The sequence below is a fragment of the Chionomys nivalis genome, chromosome 22, assembly GCF_950005125.1.
Source record: "Chionomys nivalis chromosome 22, mChiNiv1.1, whole genome shotgun sequence".
Classification (NCBI taxonomy): domain Eukaryota; kingdom Metazoa; phylum Chordata; class Mammalia; order Rodentia; family Cricetidae; genus Chionomys; species Chionomys nivalis.
In genome coordinates this window covers 46842250-46861452 of record NC_080107.1, presented here as the reverse complement: position 1 = coordinate 46861452, position 19203 = coordinate 46842250, and the positions used below count along the sequence as shown (strand labels likewise).

The following is a 19203-nucleotide window of genomic DNA, read 5'->3' as shown; positions in this document are numbered from 1 at the left end:
GAGCCCTTCTGCAGAGTAACTTCATGTCCCTTAGCTCTTTGACTTTCGTAAGGAAGCTGATTAGCAGATGGGGAAACTGAGGCCAGAGAGAATTCAACAGAGGTCACAGAGTACAGACAAGGAGGCTGCTGACCAAGTGCTCAAAGTGCCTGACTCCCAGGTTCTGCCCAGCCTCCCTGGAGCCCAGGTGGAGCTGCCTCCTCATGCGGTACAGAGAGGGGTATCTAAGGCAGGAGGCATGGCACCAGCATTGGTACTTGGCTCTGTCAGCTTGCCAGGAGGAAGAGGACCCCATGCTCACCCCACTGTCCCTGTGGTGAGGCCTCCAGACTGGGGGACCTAGCTGGGCCGTAGTCCCCAGTGCCCAAGCTGCTGAAGGCAATGTGAAAAACGAAACAGATGCCTCTCTGAACGCTCCTGGCATTCTCTCTGAAGGTAGGAGCTCCCCAAATGCTTGTCCTTCCTCTCTCTGCCTCCTGGCTGCTGTCTCCAGCTCCCCCAACCTGTAGGTGACAGTGCCCAAGACAGGCGCTTCCCAGCCAAACTCAACAACCAGTGGCCTGCAGTTTCCCTTAATTTCCAAATCCCTCTCACTGCCTGCGACACAGACTTCACCCTCCCCAGGGAGCCACACTCCTGGCCAATCTATCCACCCCTGTGCCAGGGCCCTGGTCAGCCTGACAGACCCCGCCTACCTCTCATCGTATGCATGGCCTTTGCCAGCTCCCAGAGGCCTCCTGTGGAGGAAATGAGGACCAGCTGTGCTGGAGAAAGGTGACCTATTTCACCTCCTGGGCTCAGCAGAGCAGCCAGGAAGGAGCTGGGTCTCTTGGGGCTCCTGCCGGTTTGCCCATTGACTTGGAGGAAAGTCAGGTCCCCAGGCAAGGAGCAGGCGCAGAGACCCAGCTCTGGCCCTTGAAGACCCTCCTTGGCCTCTCCCAGATGACCTTCCATGTCATTGGCCCCAGGGTCTCCTGGAGAAGGAGCCACAGAGGGGCTCTGGGCACGCTGAGGGCCCCTGCGGGCCTCAGTTTCCTATCTGGACATCAAGAGGGCTAAGCTGACTGGCTATTAGCAGCTCTTCCTGTTTTGACATTGCAGGATTCAAGAACAGCCCCCACCCTCCTGCACCACCATGGCCCCATCTCCATCACTAAGGGAAAGGAAAAAGGAAAAAACCCCACCACCCACCCCATATAATCCTTTGCCGGCTTATACCACGCAGCTCAGCTCTCTCTCAGCTCCTCTGGGGGATGATGGAAATGTGAATTTAAATAGAGTTATGTTGAAAGAACATTACCTCGCGTGGTCCCAGCAGGGAGAAGTCCTGCCGAGATGCCGAGGCGGCCGGGTGAGGCCGGCTGTTTATGAGCAAGGCCAGCACCTTTGGACAATTACAATCAGGACAGCTTGATTAGCCCTCCCTCACACCTCACCCCTTCCCATGAATCTCTTTAATAGCTAGCCGCTTTCTTTTGGGGCGCTGGGGCCTGCTGCTGGGAGCTAGCCACTGGTAGAAAATCTCCAGGTGGCGCTGCGATGCCATTGGCTGTCAACCCCGATTCAGCACGAGGTTTCTGGGCAGCTGGCTCCACTCCCCTCCCCCCACCCCCGCCAAGTAGGGTGACCACCAGCCCGGGACAGGATTAACATGGCTGTCTTCTCTGAGCTGAGACTTCAAACACGCAGGCTAGGCAGAAAGGAGAGGGTGTCATGAGCTGGGGCACCCCGGAGGCCCTTCTCCCAAGGCACAGCCTAAGCCTGGATGGTCCCACATTACCTGAGTGACAGGGAAGGGACAGCGTCTGCTCCCTCTGAGTGGGTGATGCAGCAGCGTGTGACTTATTCTGCTGGGTAGCATCAGGGATGACTGGGAGAGGGGCAAGCTGCAGCTGGCCTTGTCAGAGGGGCCATCCCTTCAGCCTGGAGCCCACAGCAAGCCCCGAGGGGACGGGTGGAGTATTGGTATCCTCCAAGAGACAAGCTGGTTAGAACAAAGCTCTAGGGTAGTCACATGGTGGGGGAACCAGCCAGGCAGAGGGAGCAGGAGCTGGCCAACAACAGCTGGAGAGACTAACAAGGTAAGTAGCTCCTCAGGTGAAAGTCAGGCCTCTGAGATGAGAAGAGTCTGCCGAGGGGTACAGTTCTAGGAGATGCAGTTGACCCCAAAGGTAGCGGTGGTGGTGGTAGTGGTGATGGTGATGATGGTGATGAAGATGATGGGTAACAATTATCATGGCGGTGATGGTACTGACAATGATGGTGGGGATGAAGCTGAAGATGAAAGTGATGATGGGATTTGGCAACAGACACTGAATCTTCTTCCCACCTCCCTTCACTCCACAGCAGGAAGCTGCCTGCCCCATGTGGGGGCCTGTGACATCAGATGAGAGGCTGCTCCACAGGGAGATGCTCTATAACTGGGAACAGATGAAGACAGGCCTCATTCATTCATCCATTCATTCATCCATAGCCAAGCCCACTGTGTGCTGCAGCAAGCTTAGTTCTTCATCACAGCCCTGCCTCCCGGCCACCCCAGTGCAGCCTCAGCCTGTCTTCTGGGCTGCAGGACTGGACCCGGGATGTCGGGATAGAGGGTGCCCCCTGTCATCGGTGCAGAGAAAGCCATCACCGTAGGACACGGGTAGGCCAAGGCTGGAGCCTTCCCACCCACCCGGGGCTCTAGACACTGTGGGAAAGACATCCTGAAACTGCAGAAGCAAGGCCGGGCTGAGCGAGGGAACGGCGTGTCTTAAAGACAGGCTTGCCCTTTGACTCAGTAATTCTCTTCCTGGGAATCCATCTAAGGGAATAATTAGTGAGGCTGGCCTAGATGTGTGAGGCCGTTCTGAGAAGCAGGCTGTTCATGGGGTGCTGTTTACCAACAGCTACAAAGTGGAAAGAGATGTCCAAAAAGAAGCCAGCTTTCCAAATACGCAGCTCCGCCATTCCAACTCTGGAGGCAGACCGCACGTGTGGGGGGCTCCAGGCTAGGCAGACCGCACGTGTGGGGGGCTCCAGGCTAGGCAGACCGCACGTGTGGGGGGCTTCAGGCTAGGCAGACCATGCATATGAGGGGCTCCAGACTAGGCAGACCACACATGGGGGGAGAGCTCCAGGCTAGGCAGACCATGCATATGAGGGGCTTCAGGCTAGGGAGATCACACATGTGGGGGGCTCCAGGCTAGGCAGACCACAGATGGGGGGAGAGCTCCAGGCTAGGCAGACCGCACATGGGGGGGGGGGGCTCCAGGCTAGGCAGACCACGCGTATGAGGGGCTCCAGGCTAGGCAGATCACACATGTGGGGGGCTCCAGGCTAGGCAGACCACACATGGGGAGGGGGCTCCAGGCTAGGCAGACCATGCATATGAGGGGCTCCAGGCTAGGCAGATCGCACATGTTGGGGGCCCCAGGCTAGGCACACCGCATGTGTGGGGGCTCCAGGCTAGGCAGACCACACGTGGGGGACTCCAGGCTAGGCAGACCACACATGGGGGGGCTCCAGGCTAGGCAGACCACACGTGGGGGGGCTCCAGGCTAGGTAGACAGCACGTGTGGGGGCTCCAGGCTAGGCAGGCCACACATTGCAGGGGCTCCAGGCTAGGCAGACCACACGTGGGGGGGCTCCAGGCTAGGCAGACCACAAACATGGGGCTCCAGGCTAACCTGTGTGGCCTCTTGGAGCCTCTGTTCCCTCATCTGTAAAAAATGGATCTCTGCAAAGGGTGGACAAGTTGGTACCCACGGAAACTCAGCTCTGCTCCGGGCACCCAGGACACCCTCTATACACATCACCTAATACCAGCGTCAAACAGACTTAATTATTCAGGAAGTTTGGAATATTTAACATGGTGATGCCAGAATTTCCTACTCACATTTCTCTGTTCCCCTGCTGACCCAATCATCTTCAAAAGGCTTCCTAAAGCCACGGGCCAGACACACCCTCTGGAAGGTCTTTGATGGCCATGTAGGTTAGATGTCTCAAAGGACAACAGAGCTTGCAGCCCAGCCTGATGGCCTGAGTTTGACTCTGAGAGAACTGACTCCCAAAACCCTGTCCTCTGACCTCTACTTGTGTGGAGCACAGTGTACACATGCATGTACACAGTACATACACTCACGAGCACATGCACACACAGGCATGCACACACACGCACACACTTACACATGCACAATAAATGAATAAAATGTAATAGAAATTAAAAAAAATAAAACAAGCATGATCTGAAAAGCCCAAGAATATGGGAGCAGGGGTGACTTGCATGTTTAACCCCAGAATTTGGGGGGCAGAGGCAGGATCTCTGAGTCCAAGGCCAGCCTGGTCTACAGAGAGAGAGAGAGTTCAAGGACAGCCAAGGCTACACAGAGAAACTCTATCTTGAAAAACAAAAACCAAAGAGAATATGGGGACCTTCTCCCAACTGGGTAACACAATGGTGGATGTGGTTAAACACAAAGGCCACCCCTGCTCACCCTAAGAGCCCCCCTTTGCAACAAGGACACTGATGCCACGTGCCCCCACAAGCAAATCCCGTGGCTGGTGTCACGCCTTGGCAGAGTCTCTAAACACCAGTTAGATCAGAATTCACTAATGGTGGCAGGAAGGACAAGGTGATGCCAACCAAACCGCACACATGGCTCTGGCTGCCTAGTGGGAGCTGTACATACAGGGACAGATCTGAAGATGATCCTGAGGTGCTGAGGTCAAAGGGAGGCGTTGCAGGGAGGGACAGTAGCAGGCAAGCTCTGAGTGCCCACAGAGCCGAGTGCCCACAGGCCGGAGGTCTGACAACACAGGCTGCATTGGGCTGTGGTAAATATTGATGAAGTGAGCTCTGCTATTTTCCCATCTAAGCCCCAAGGGGCCGTACACTGGCAAACCCAGGCATGGGTTCCTAAGGAGTTTCTGCCTGGGATCGCAGTATGTCCACAGTCTCCAGCAGTGACTGAGAGTGTGCTCTAGGGATGGGATCTCAGTTGTAGACTGCCTTCCCGGCATCATCATGCCTAAGGTTTCGTGCCCAGCACTGCACAACCCAACTGTGGTGGCTCAAAGCTGTAGTCCAAGCACTTGAGGAAGAGTTGTAAGAGGATCAGGAGTTCAAGGTCACCCTTGGCCACATAGCAAGTTCCAGGCCAGCCTGGATTACAGGAGACCCTATCTGAAAACAAGCAAACAAAACAGATCTGAAAGAAGTACTCTAAATTGGTATCAAAGATGGTTTCTAGATGCAATAGTAGGTGATCTTCATGATTTTATATAAGACTGTTTGCCTCTGCTTGTGTATTAGTCAGCTATGGCTGTGACAGTGCTGTGTAACAACCATTCCCAACACAGCAGCTTACTAAACTGCATCTAGTTTTCTGACTGGTAGCTCAGCTAGGTTCAGGATTGTAGCACAGTCTCTCAGCTTTGGGAACAGTAGTTCCTCAGAGACCTGAGAGAAATGCAGGAGTGCCTCTTCTGATCTGTGCTGCCCTGGCTCCATCCTGTATTCTCTTCTTTCTGCTTCCTGTTGGTCATAGTATCCACAATGATGGACTGTTTCCTCTAAAACTGTGAGCCAAAACTTACCTTTGGGTCTTCACATTGCTTCAGGTCGCAGCAGCATGGAAATGAGTGATACAACGCCCTTCCCCTCCTCCGCTGTCTCTCAGGCCTCCTTGCTGCATCCTAGCCTTGCCCTAAACCTGTTCACTTGGCCATTTTGAATTTTGAGCACTGCAGTCTGAGCTGTTCCACCTCCTGCAGTAGTGGCAGCCTCCATAGTGGGCTGCCCCAGATGCCCTTAGATCCCCTGCAAAGATGCCCATTGGCTGCTGACTCACCTACCTCTACATGCAGTGTTCCCATGGCTCCCATCGTGACTGCCGTGAAATTCCAGCATGTCCCCTGCTTTGCATCACAAGGCCATCTTTCTGTCTCTGAACTTCTCTCTCCATTGTCCTGTCCCTAATGTCTGCCAGTTCTGTTGGGTTCCCAGGGCCTTTGTACCTGCTACTCTCTGTGTCTGGAGAGAGAGTTCTCTGGTGTGGGAGGTCCCTCTGTCTATGTGTTGCTTTTGTTGGTTAATGAATAAAGAAACTGCTTTGAGGCTATAGCAGAGCTGGGCAGAACAGAGCTAGGTGGCGGGGGTGGGGGGGAGGCTAAACTGAATGCTGGGAAAAAGAGGGCGGAGTCAGAGAGAAGCCATGTATTCCCCCTCCCCCAAGACAGATAAGCCGGAACCTTGCCGGTAAGCCACTGCCACATGGCGATACAGATTAATGGAGATGGGTTACATTGCTGTGTAAGAGTTAGCCAATAAGAAGCTAGAGCTAATGGGCCAAGCAGTGATCTAATTAATACAGTTTTTATGTGGTTATTTCGGAAGTCTGGGTGGCCCCCTTACAACAGCTCTCCCTCAACACCCCAAGGTCAATTCTTCTCTCATGCCTGGTTCTGTTTTTTCTCAAATGCACACCGTTTAACTGTAGCTAACATCACTAGGCTTAAACTCCACATAGCTTAATAAATATTTGCTGAAGGTGCTTGCTGGCAGATTGCCTGTGTGTGGGGAGGGATGCAGCAGAAGAGAGCTGGAGAGATGACTCCAAATACTGAGGGCTCGAGGGGTCAGCTGAAACCTCTGTGAGGTCAGGGTGCTGTTACTGTCCAGTGTCACCCGTCACTCCAACCGAGGGTCTGAGCACAAACCCCCAAACTAAGGCAAGCTGGGAGACAGAAGCCAGCCAGCCATGCCTGAGTGGATGGTGACATGGAAGGAAAGGACTGTGGGGTTGCAAGTCTCCCTGTTGTGGGAGTGGGGATTGGTCTAGATGCATAGGAAAGAACCCAGGCAGCTTTGGGGAGGGGACCAGCTGTGGCATTAGTGGGGGCTGGGCACTGAGGCCCACCAGACCGGAAGGAGATGATTGACATGCCCTTCCTTCCCACTGACACTACTGACCCAGGCGTCAACCTCCTCAGAGGCGCAGTGACAGTTACACTGCCTGCCCTGCCACAGCATTAACACCAGTCCTCTGGTGAAGGCAACACTGAGAAAGGGTGCCCATGGTGGCAGGCTTTTCCTGGAGACAGACACCCCTTCTCCCAGTCTAAGGACCCACACTGGATGAGACACGCTGCCCTGCAGGGGGTGGGTGTGCTGAGGTGATGGCGGAGGAGCCAGGGAACAGAGTAACAGGTGCACCTGGACTCACGATGCCACCCAGGTTCCCGCTGAGCAGTGGAGAAGGGAGGCAGGTGCTCAGTCTCTGCCCTCTGTGGGCGAGGGTGAGCGGTGGAGTGGCTACCACACAGCAACTGGGCCAGTTCTTTTGGACTTAGAGCCCCTCTCACTCTATGATCCTGTGGAGTGCTCTTAGGCTATGCGTGAGGTGCGTGCGCACCAGGAGCATGCGCGCAAGCGCTCAGAGTAGCTCACACCATCCCTCACAGCCTGAACAGAGGCAGACCAGAGACCCACAGACTTAGAGACAGCAGCAGCAGAGCCACAGGTGGAACGGTCAGTATGGTCAGTAAAAAGGGCTGAGCCAAGGACACACACACAGGCAGATGAACTGTGCGGTCCAATGACAAGCAAGGGAAACCGGGCCCCTAAGATGCACCCACGGGTCACACTTCAAATATCTAAGAAAAGACATAGCAGGGCTGGGATGTGGCTCAGTCGGTGAAGCCCTCACCCAGCATGCGGGGAGAGTCCCATCCTCAGCACCACATGAACCAGGCCTGGTAGTACGAATCCAGCGCTAGGGAGGTGGAGGGGGGGGCACGACACGGACAATGAAAAAAAATGGCGTTCTTGACTAGACAGTGAGCTCAAGGCTAGCCACAGCTGCAGAAGACCTTGTCCAGAAAAGGAAAGGCAAGGTGAATCAAGATCAGCTGAAACACTGAAGGGAATGTGGCCAGGTAGGAGTCCAAGGTGCCAGAGGTGGCCGGCATGTTGATTGGCGTGCTGGACAACACTCCCCTTAAGGTTTGTATGGTAACTCTCAATCCCTGGCCTGTGTCGACACATAGGTATTTGAACTCAGGTCACTGATTTATCTGATTCTCAACTGAAGTTGAACCCATGCGCTTTCTACCCTGAGAAAAGAAAGGTAAATTACTGGGGCTAGAGAGATGGTTTAGCAGTTAAGAGCACTGGCTGCTCTTCCAGAGGTCCTAAGTTCAATTCCCAGCAACCACGTGGCGGCTCACAACCACCTGTAATGAGATCTGGCACCCTCTTCTGGCCTGCAGGCATACATGCAGACAGAACACTGTATACATAATAAATAAATTAATATTTTTTAAAAAGGTAAATTACTATGTCCTAATTATACATAACAATCAGATGCGAGACTGAGAAAAACATTAAGGAATGTTTATCTGTTTCAGCATGTGCATAATTTTGTATTAATTGATTGAATAAATTGATAAAAACATTTTTAAAAAAAGATCTACAGATTTGGAACTAGGGAGATGGCTCAGCAGGTAAGAGCTTGGGTTACTCTTGCAGAGGACCAGGGATCAATTTCCAGCACCCATGTGGTGGCTCGCTACCATCTGTAACTCCAGTTCCAGTGGATCTGATACCCTCTTCTGGTCTCTGCAGGCACTGCACACACAAGCAGGCAAAATACCCATATGCATAAAATAAAAACGAATAAACCATTGTTTAAAGAAAGGCCTGCACATTTGGAGCCGGGAGACGACTCTTACTGAGTAAAGTGCTCTCAAGCATGAAGACTCGAGTCTGAGACCCAGAATTCACACGAAGAGCTGGGGAAGTCAGGCAGTAGTGGTGTGTGCCTTTAATTCCAGCACTTGGAAAGCAGAGAGGCATCAGATCTCTGTGAGTTCGAGGCCAGCCTGATCTACAAATCTAGTTCCAGGACAGCCAGGACTACACAAAAAAACTCTGTCTAAACAAAACAAAAACCAAACAAACAAACAACAAAAATAAAGGCTAGACAAAATAGTGTGTGCCTCTAATCCCATCTTGGGGGATGCAGAGACAGGGGGATCCTTGGGGGCCTCAGGTCCTAGTGAGGACTATCACAGAAAACAAAGTAGAAACTGAGGAGGGACATCAGAGACCAACCTTTGGTATCGCCACCCATCCCCAGGACACACACACAGGAGGAAAGAGAAAACTGACTCCACAGGGTTGCCCTCTGACCTCCACAAGTGCTCCATGGCACAGGTTCCTGCTCCAGCCCCCAGGGATTGTGAATAAAACTAAACAGTTTAAAGTGAGGAATCTGGAGTCTGGCTGGGGAGTTTAAATTCTCACTGCGGCGTTTAAAAGATGCTCAACTTGAACAGGTGCTACCCTCCGTGGATTTCCCTCATCTCTTCCTGTCACGTGGGAATAAGAAGGACCCTCAGAGGCTGGGCACATGGCAGACAGTCAAAAAAGCCAGGCTGGGGCCTCCCTGCTTGACTCTTCTGCCTAGTGGTGAACTCTGGGGTTCCTCCCTCCCCACTTCTTCTCTTTCCTGCCTTCTCTACTCACCCTGGGGTGCCAGGCTCTTGAGAAGTACACCACCTCACTTCCACCAGGCCTGCTCTGCCCAGTTCCCCCCCCAGGGGGCACATCTCTCTCTGTCCCCTCCAAACCGTGTTTCTTGTGTCCCTTGCACTCTGCCCTCTCTTCCCCAGTGATCCTTGAGCCTCCAATTGATGAGTGTGTGAGTGTGCGTGTGTGTGCGTGTGTGTGTGTGATCTTTTAAGATAGCGATCTTACTGAACTTGAAGCTTGTTATTTTGGTAATGCTGGCTAGCTGGCCGAAAAGACCCAGGAAGCCTGTCTCCGTACTCCAGTGCTTGGAAATACAGGTGTGCTGCACCCGGCTTTTATGTGGGTGCTGGGATCCAAACTCAGATCCTCGTGTTTACAGAACAAGCCACCTCCTCAGCCTAGTGAACCCCAATTCCGACAACTAAATGGCCCATCAAACTGTTCTGTCCAATAAAACCCAGGCTTCCTCCTGAGAGACTCTGCTGAAATGTTTGAAATGCCACATTTCCTTCCTGCTCTGTATTTACCGAGCTCTGAGTCTGTGTCCGAGGATCTAGGCGACGTGGGGAGACAAATGAGAGGTGTGGATGCCATCCAAGTGTGTCAGGATTGTGCTACTCAGCTCTGGGGACACCTGAGCCTTGGCACGCACTTCTCTGGTATTCTGATATCTGACCCGGCAGACTCGCCAAAGATGCCATCTCAATGGACTCAGGGCATGGGCACACAGCATCTCTCTCTCTCTCTCTCTCTCTCTCTCTCTCTCTCTCTCACACACACACACACACACACACACACACACACACGGTCCCTGCTAATTCTTGCCTTTGATGGCAGTCTCTGGCTTGTCATCATGTTGACAAAGCAAAAAGAAAAAAAGAAAAAGAAAGAAAAAGAAAGAAATCCACCCTGTCACTCGGACTCCCCCATCCCTGCCCAGCTTGGCAGCCCCCAGCCGCCCCCGCCTTTGTATTATGAGTTTGTGTCAAGGTATGTTGGATTCTAAATTAAATGTCAGCCCACTGTACATTTCTGGCTCCAGTGCAGAAAATGAGACGCTGGCGCTGGAGACCATCCAGTTGTTCGGTTCCCCGTGCCTAACCACGAGGGTGACAAGCCCACTGAATCACTGCACAGAGCCTTCCTGTGCCAAGGAGAGCCAGGATGGATTTATTTTTAATGATAAATGTGACTGTCAGAGGTGAGTTGAAACCGCTTTACCAGGAGAGTAAAATGCCCTGGGCAGTGTACGGGGAGAGGCGGACGGACAAGGTCCAGAGGTCCTGACCTCTTGGCCAGCAGCCCCCAGGCCTCCAGAGACAGGCACGTTTGACACGCGAATCACGTTCTAGAGCCCCCCCCCAACTGCTTGCCGGGTCCAGCAATGCTCTCCGGGTATCTCAGGCTGACCGGGAAGCACTGACACAGGAGAGGTAGGCTGCAGTAGAGCACAGCCCTGGGTTCCAGTTCTGGATCTAGCAACTGCTGTGTGATCTTAGCCAAGGTATTGAACCTCTCTGAGCTTCAGTTGCCTCATTTTTAAAATGAGGATATTAATACCACTCACGGGTCTTCGGAGAGGAGACAGTGAGATCTGTTGATACTGCAGATGAACAGCGTCGGTGTTCAGCATATGAGAAACCCTTAGTAAAAGACGACTCGGCATTAATTGCATTGTTTTAGGCTGGCAGGTAGGTTTTAACTGTATTTCTGAGTCTGTTCCATCATCCGTGAACGAGACTGGCAATGGCTTTGATCTATCAGGGTAGCTGGGGGAACCCTGTCCCCCTCACAGGAGATAGGTGGATAGAAGGGTCTTATTCCGTAGAGTGCCATTCCTGAGCTGGCCCTGGGGTGTGTTGGCACTCCCCTGTGGCCCTCCATGGGACAGCACCCAGGAGCCATGTCCTCTCACTGAACTATAGTGAGGTCTCCATGGAGGACAGCTACCTTGGGTCAGTTGACAATCTGTGACTGATGAGGAGGGCCGGGCCACAACCCTCTCTCTAGAATCTCAGCTAAAATTTCCAGGCTGTTGCTGCCTGGTGATTGGAGTCATTACTCCCAAGGGACTGCGGGAGAAAGAAAGAGGACTCCAAAGTGGCAGTGAGCCAGAGTGGAGGGACTAGGGTGCAGACGGACTGAACTAAATCTTTGTTTCTCTTGTTTCTCACTGTGCGTACTGGGTTCTGTCTTCCCTGAGGCCCTGCCTGGTCCCTGAGCTGCCTAAAAGGCTCCTTCCGCACGGACCAGGATGCTAAGCACAGCCTTGTCCCTGATGCTTGATGCTTGGCCCCATCAGCTTTTTTTTTTTTTTTTTTTTTTTTTTTTTTTTTTTTTGGTTTTTCGAGACAGGGTTTCTCTGTGGTTTTGGAGCCTGTCCTGGAACTAGCTCTTGTAGACCAGGCTGGTCTCGAACTCACAAAGATCCGTCCGCCTCTGCCTCCCGAGTGCTGGGATTAAAGGCGTGTGCCACCACCGCCCGGCCCCATCAGCTTTCTAAAGGCAAGGTGCTGGTCTGCGATGTGACCACTCCCCCTCTGGGTTCTGGGTTGCTGGTTCATCTCAGCCGTAAACCCAGTATGCACTGTGTGATTGCAGAGGACGAGGACTGGGGGTGCTCTTGCCAACCCTAGTCCACCGCTGATCCTCCTGGTGTCGCCTGAGCCAACAGCACCGTTGCAGAGTTACCACTCTGGAGTAAGGGCTACCACTCACCACTGCCATCTGCACCCCAGCAGGCGGGAGACTGGAGGACTCTTGCTGAGTAGGTAACCGGTCCCACCAGCAAACACTGCCAGGAGCAGCCGCTAGGTGGCCCCCGCTTACCTGTCCTTCCACAAGCCCGGAGCGGATGTCCTGAAGGCTCCTAAGCGCACCTGCATAAGTTCACTGTGTCTCCCACTCAGTGCCTGGCTTCCCTGGCCTAACCATCAAAGCAGGGTCCCTGAATCAAGTATGCCCGCCCTAAAGGGGCTGACTGCCCTCCTTGCACACCCCGGGATCTTTGGACCCCCTTCACCAGACACCCGTTCAGGATGGCCCAGGGTGATTTTTAGCGTACACTTTACTGGGAGTCAAAATCCTCTCCCGCGCGATGGATCAGAGACCCCTTCACCTTCTTCTTGTGAGGAACGGGAGAGCCTCATAGCTCTGCTGCCTCCTTGCTTTGCTCGATGAGGAATCTGAGGCTCCTAGAGAGCGTGAAGTCTGGCCAAGGTTACAGTAGGGAAGTGTTACTCCTCAGATGCCTATGTACATCCCTGCCTCAGAACCTCAAAAAAGCGCTCGGAATGAGGTGCTGTTAACCCTATGGATATAAGGGGAAACTGAGTCAAGAGTTTAGTGGTCAATGACCACACAGTCTTTTGCCTAGGTCTGAGATCACCACAACCCTCTTAACTGACGGGGAGATTTGGGGGGGCACAGGTGCTTCCCGTGGAGCACCTAACCCCAGTAACCCCCGGCAGCTTGCTGGTGAGACGCCGGACTGGGACCGCGGGAGATGCCAACCGGCTGTAGCGCGGGAAGTGCGTGCTGACAACCGGATCCAGTTTCTGGCTGGTGACAGTCCGGGAGGGCATGTGGCCACTCCAATTCTGATCCCATATCAGGCTCGGGCCCCACCCTCACGAGACCCGCCCTAAGCCTGCCAGGCGCCTAGAGGGACGAGACGAGGATCAAAGACGGGGAGACAGACTGGCAGCCGGTGGGAGAGAGAGGAAGACTGTGCCAGGGAACAGCAAGGCGGCCAGAGCGCCCGGAGCCGGAAAAACAGCTTTAGGGAGTAGCGGGGGGCCTGGGCATCTCTGCGGAACTGGGGGAAGGGCGGCCGACGGGGCCCGGCGTGGGGCGCGTGGGAGCCACGCGGTCGGAGTCACAACAGCAGCTCGTTAACCGCGCAGATTAAGGACTTTGTCAATTACCTCCGAAGGCTGCTCGGGCGGATTAAACGCTTTAAAAAGTGCTGCTGGTGGGAGGGACGACTAAGAAGCCCCCATTGGGGTGGCTCAGATCCCTCCTCCCGCGGTCGGGACAGCTCTAAGCCAGCTTTCGGGGAGCGCGTCGGTGGGGACTCCGGACCGACGAGTGTCGTGGGGTGTGCAGGAGTCCCCGGGGCTGGAGACTAGCGGGCCACGCGCACACTTGCCCCGAGACCTGGACCCCCGGAGTCCCGCAAGGGGCACCCGGTCTCCTCCCAGCCCCTTTCTTGGGGATGATCCCGGCACCCGAGGACTTTGGCGAGTCCCGCCCGAGAGGAAGTTTGCGCCGGCCGCCGCAGGACGCGCGGACTCCTCGGGGAGCCGGTGGCTGCCGTCGCGCCGGCTGCTGCTGACTAGTCCCCGCCACCCGCGACCGGGCTGGAGCGGGAGTCACTCTGGGAGCCCGCCCGGCGCGCGCGCGCGTGCCCGGGAAGCTGCGGGGAGTAATAAAAGGCCTTGAGAGTCCGAGACGGAGAAGACGCGGAGACTGAGGCGGGAGGAGGAGGAGGGCGGAGGGAGGAGCGCGCGGGAGGCGCGGGAGCGGGACGCGGGGACGGCGCGGCGCGGGCGGCTCTTGGAGGCTCGCGACCGCGCTCCCCGCGATCACACGCGCTCACACGCAGCCTTGCTGGCGGCAGCCGCTCCCGGGCCGCCCGTGGTCCCCGGCACCAAGGGGGCCTCCCGCGCACACAGCGCACCCCGCGCACCCTGCGCCTCCCTTGCGCTCGGCCGCACCCCGCGGCCCCGCGGGTCCTACGGGAAGATGGTCCACGAGCGGTGGAAGACCGTGGGCGGCGCGTCCCAACTTGAGGACCGACCGCGCGACAAACCGCAGGTACCCACGGGTGCGGGGGCTGGAGTTTGGGGAGCTTTGCAGGGCTGGCGGGGGCCGGGGACACCTGGCTCCCCTCCTGCCTCAATGGAGACTTGAACTCGGGGCTCCCTGCAGGAGGCACTCGCTGCAACCAGTCCCCACCCCCATCGGAGACCCCCGTGCTCGCTCATGCAGGGGGAAGAGAGGACCTATAGTTGGTTGTGGAGCAGCCCTTCAGTTGGGGACAGCTGACAGATGATCCGCGTGCTGAGTCCCGTTCGCCCACAGCCACAATGGGCGTTCTCCACACTTGCAAGTCTTCAGCTATGCCAGGCACCCAGCACATCCTCCCGGGCTTCAAGATCAGGACCTGCCCCCCAGGGCCACCTCTTCCACCTCCTCATCTCCCTCTTTACCCAGACACCCAAACCCAATAGGGGGACCAGAAAATATTAATCTCCTATTAGAAGCCTGGACACTGCTTCTCCGACTTTAAGACCAGGAGAGCTAGGCTCAGAGAGGTCCAGCTGCCGCCCGAGGCCATGCAGCCCTGCAGGGATTTGAACCCGGGTCTACCTGGTCCTCTCTCCCTACAGCCTCTACAGGGACAGTAAAGTGGCCCGGCTTGGAGGGTGCCCAGGGCTCTGCACTGCATCAGCTGGGACAGAGCAGGGAGGGGCTGCTGAGGGGCTGGGCATCCAGTGTCTCGGGCAGAGGGGGCAGAGGGGTGGCCGCAGGACTGCCCAAGGCTGAACCATCAAGGGACCGGGATAGACAGGCGGGTTGAGGAAGCCATTCGCCAAGGAGAGCAGATAATGGGGCTGCCCGTTTTAAATTTTAAATTTCTCCCAGACAGATGTCACTGGGGAAGGAACAGTGAGCATTTGCCACCAGAGAAGGAGGGGGTGGCCGAGGCCCGCCCCTCACTCTTCAAGGCTGCAACCTGCTTTTCTTTCCAGAGTGGCACTGGTTTGGCACGGGGACCGGCTCACTACAGTTTGTGAAACCCTGATGCTACTTCACTTCCTAGTCCGAGGCTCTTTGCAAGTTTCTACATCACAGATGAGGATCAGAGAGGTTGAGGAATAGACCCAAGCCACACAGCACTGTGGGCCAGAGAGCAAGGACTCTTCTGTTCTTCTAACCAGTCCCTTTCTGTTGTCTTCCTGGGTGGTCTATCCCCTTCTTGACTGTTCCTGTCTTCACTGTGTGCCCCAGTGACAGGGCCCTTCCTGCTGAGATCTTAAAGAAGCCGTGGTAATGTCAGGAATTGTCCCCGAGGTTGCCTGCTCACCCTCCCCACCCTATCCCCCCCCCTCCCCTACCTGGTCCAGTCTTTCCTCCTTTGGCATCTTATGGATCCTGGCTGCTTGTTTTTCCCCTCCCTGGGCTCCAGCCCCCTTCCAAGCTTTGCTCTGGCATTTGATGGGTGCCACCAGGCCCCCAACACACTCCACACGCAGACACACCCTCCCCGGGATTGAAATGAGGCCGCCTCTTCTGGGAGGCCTCCCTGGATGCCTGGGGCTAGGCTCTTTGGTCTAGGCGGGTTTGTTTATTGAAGCCCTGGCTCTAGATCCCTTCTGCCCTCTGAGTTCCCCCAAGGCCTTCCCTAGGTGCCCCTGGCCCAGAAGCCCAGGTCAGCAGCTGAGGTCAGCTACTTGACGCTTGGCCAGGAGGAACGCGAGAAAGGAGGGATGGGAGCTTCTGGAAGAGTCCGCAACAAATGGGACTTCGAGGTGTCCTGGGCCAGGTGTGGCCTCCCAGGTTCTGCTGCCCCAGGGACCAGCTTCCAGCTGCACCAGGCAGAGCTCAACCATCTACGCTGGGTATGGGGGTATCGAATACCCCTTCCATCATTAAATAGCGGCCCAGTAGGCACCAGACTGGGTCTTGTGCCCATTGTTTTCTTAGCCTGGAGGCCGGGTCTTTCCTCTGAGGGACATGGAGCAGGAGGGATGGAGGGAGAGAGGTGAACCTTGGCTCTGTTGGGGCCTTTCCCTTCCATCCTAGTTCTATCTTGGTCTCTGACATGCTTGTATGATTCTTGCTAAGTTGCTGCTTCTCCCTGGTGCGTCTGTAAAATGGGACCACCATCCCCTGTTCTTCCTCACCTCACGAGGTGAGCTAACGAGAGTCGAGTGAACTTCCGCTGGGTTTGTGCCCCTCTGAGTGCTGTGTGCCCACAAAAGGCTGTCCTGTGTCATGGCTCTCCTCTTTGCTTCCAGCGTGGGGTGCATGCATACTCTGTTCCCACTGCCAGGAGAACCCACCAGGACCGCACCCAAGCACCCAGCGTAACTCACACCCTTGCCTCTTGCTTCTCGGTCATACCACACTAGGAGGCTGGCAGATAGAATAGATGAGGCCACTGCCCACCCCCACCTCCACCCCAACTCAGGGACCAAACCAGTGACCTAAGCAGATGGGCAAGGGGAAGGGGAAGGGGAGGGAGCCGTTGTTCCCCAGGGCTCAGTCACCCTTCCTCATGTCTGTACCTGGCCACTCCTGGGGACCTGCCCTGCCTAGCTGTGTTCCCAGACTGTCTCCACGTTGGATGAATGACCTTGGCCAAGTGGCAGACCCCAACTTCATTACGGTTTCTTCCTGTCCCCCCCGCCCCCGCACAGGAAGGGTCTTGTGTACCTCGGGGCAAGAAGATACTGCAGTGATGTTTGGCAGGTGTTCAAATAAGACTCTAGAACCACACACCAGCTTCGGGTCCTGGGATGTCCGAAAGACGTCACCCTGAACCATCTCGGAGGGAGTGACAGTCACCCCCAAGTCACCCCCCCCCAGCACTCAGCCTCCAACCATGCCCAGCTCCGTGGTTCAGTTATTTGACAACTCCTAGAAACTTTCCAGAATGCACGCGAGCTATGCTGTTTGGGAAGTCTTTCCTGAGGTCTAACCTCAATCCTTGTCGCATTTAATTCACTCCTTGGCTATTTATGGAGACCCTACATCATGCCAGGATGCAGCCCATGCCTCAGGGAACATGGAGTCCCCTGGGGACAAACCCACAAGTCAGGAGCTGCCACAGGTCATAGTGGCTGCCATACAAGAAAGAATTCTCTCTTCTCATTCACTACAGTTGGCGAAGTCACCGCATCAGATGTGGGGAGGGAAGAAGAGACCACTGGGGCCACCCCTTCAGCTTGAGTCTCCCAGACCTTGCAGAGGTGGGCAGGGAGGGTCACACAGAGCTGTGGTGACTTTTGGTGAGAGGGGCCTGGGGAGGGAACGGCAGACGCCAAGTGTGGCTAAGTTTCCAGTATGTGGGTCTGGAGGGGTGTAAGGGGCCAGGGTCCCCTCTGCTCCTTGTTCAGTCCTTGTTCAGTGACTCTGAGGGGTAGGTGATGGGGATGTTGCCAGGCTGAGGGTGCAGAGCTAAGGCTCAAGGAAGCCATGTGGGGGAGGCCAGGATCTGGGACCCTTCACAGACATGCATGGAAACCCTTTGCCAGCACCGTGAGAACCAAGCCGAGGATTCCCGGTACTGAGAGGGTAGGGTCCTGACCTCAGGAAGGATGGCGCAGGTGGCTCCCACGGTATCTCTGTCACCTTGGGCACCTTCAGTTGCTGCTCCTAGGACCTCCCAGAGAGCCGGAGCACCCCAGATCTCCAGTGCGAAGTCGGCAACACTGGCCCACCCTAAGTGCAGCCACAGCTGCTGGCCATGACACCCTGCCTTTCTGACCCACAAGAGACCTCCGAATTCAGGCTGGTGGCCAAGATGAGACTTTCTGTCTAGGACCCATGGGACTGGGCTGCCAGAGAAATCAAGGGGGGTGATGTGTGCCATATGCAGGGTTGGGGTTCCTAGGGCTTGAAGCTTTTTCTCCTCAAAATACCCAAGTCCTCAAGGGCTGGTGGCTCCAAAAAGTATATTGGATGAATGTCACCTCCCCATGGAGATACTCTGGGAGGCTTCTGCCTCCCTCCCGAGCCAGGTTCCACTTAGCCTTCCATTGGACAGGTGCTTAGTTTCTTTTTTCATCTTTATTTACTTTGTGTGGTGGGCAGCAGGGTGAGACTTGCCACAGCGGGTGTGTACGCCGGGTGATAACTTTTGGGAGCCGGTTCTCTTCTTCTTTACGTGGATTCCAGGCACTGAGCTCAGGCCGTCAGCCTTGCCAAGTGAACATCTTTACATGCCCACTCTCAGGCAAGTCCCGCCAGAGGCTTTGTAGGCGGCCTCTGACCCCTATTGCAGGGATCAAAGCCATCCCTTTAGCTGGGAACACACAGGCCTTCAACCCCATCTCCTGACTCAGGTTTCTGGTTCCTTCTAGGCACTATGCCTTGTCCTTGGGAGGCTCTGCACTGCCCGCCCCTCCTTGCCTTGTAAGGGAAGGTTGGGGTGCACCTTGCTCTGCCTGGCCAAGGACTGATTAATAAGCTCCAGCCCGAGGCACAGCGCTGGCCGCCTGGCCCAGGCCCCCTTATTATCTTGGGCGATTTCTCTGCGAGGCACGTAAGCCGCAGCCTATAAAAGCGAGCAGCTCTTCATCTTTAGAGTTGATCTCTGAAGACTAATTCTCCTCCAAGAGCGGCCTGCTCCATCGCCAAGCTCCCTTGCCACACGGGCTCCAAGGGACCCTGCCACTCCCTCCACCCTCTGCCTCTCTGTCCCTTCTGTCCCCACTCCCCTGGGAAGACTTGTGCCCAATCCATCAGGATGACATCCTGGATTGGGAGATGCTGAACTTCTCTCCAGGTTGGCTGGGGGAACCTTAATGGCATATAATCAGAGGACAGGGCTTGGAGATGCTCAGAGCACGATGTCTCCTGATGGGTCAGAAGCGAGTGTGACAGGCTCCTAGCTACCAGTCTTGCTTACCAGGAAAGAAGTGTTGTAGGACATTCAACCCACAGCCACCCAGCCCCAG

At 55.4% G+C, this 19203-nt stretch overlaps 1 protein-coding gene across 1 annotated transcript in view; it reads left to right on the top strand.

Moving 5' to 3' along the window:
* Window positions 1-14031: 14031 nt before the first annotated feature.
* Fibcd1 (fibrinogen C domain containing 1) overlaps window positions 14032-19203 on the top strand; it is a 33122-nt gene continuing 27950 nt past the window's right edge. The window contains exon 1 of the mRNA XM_057755832.1: window positions 14032-14332. Within this exon, the coding sequence (XP_057611815.1) occupies window positions 14261-14332 (72 nt within the window). The 5' untranslated portion in view covers window positions 14032-14260. The remainder of the gene's footprint in view (window positions 14333-19203) is intronic.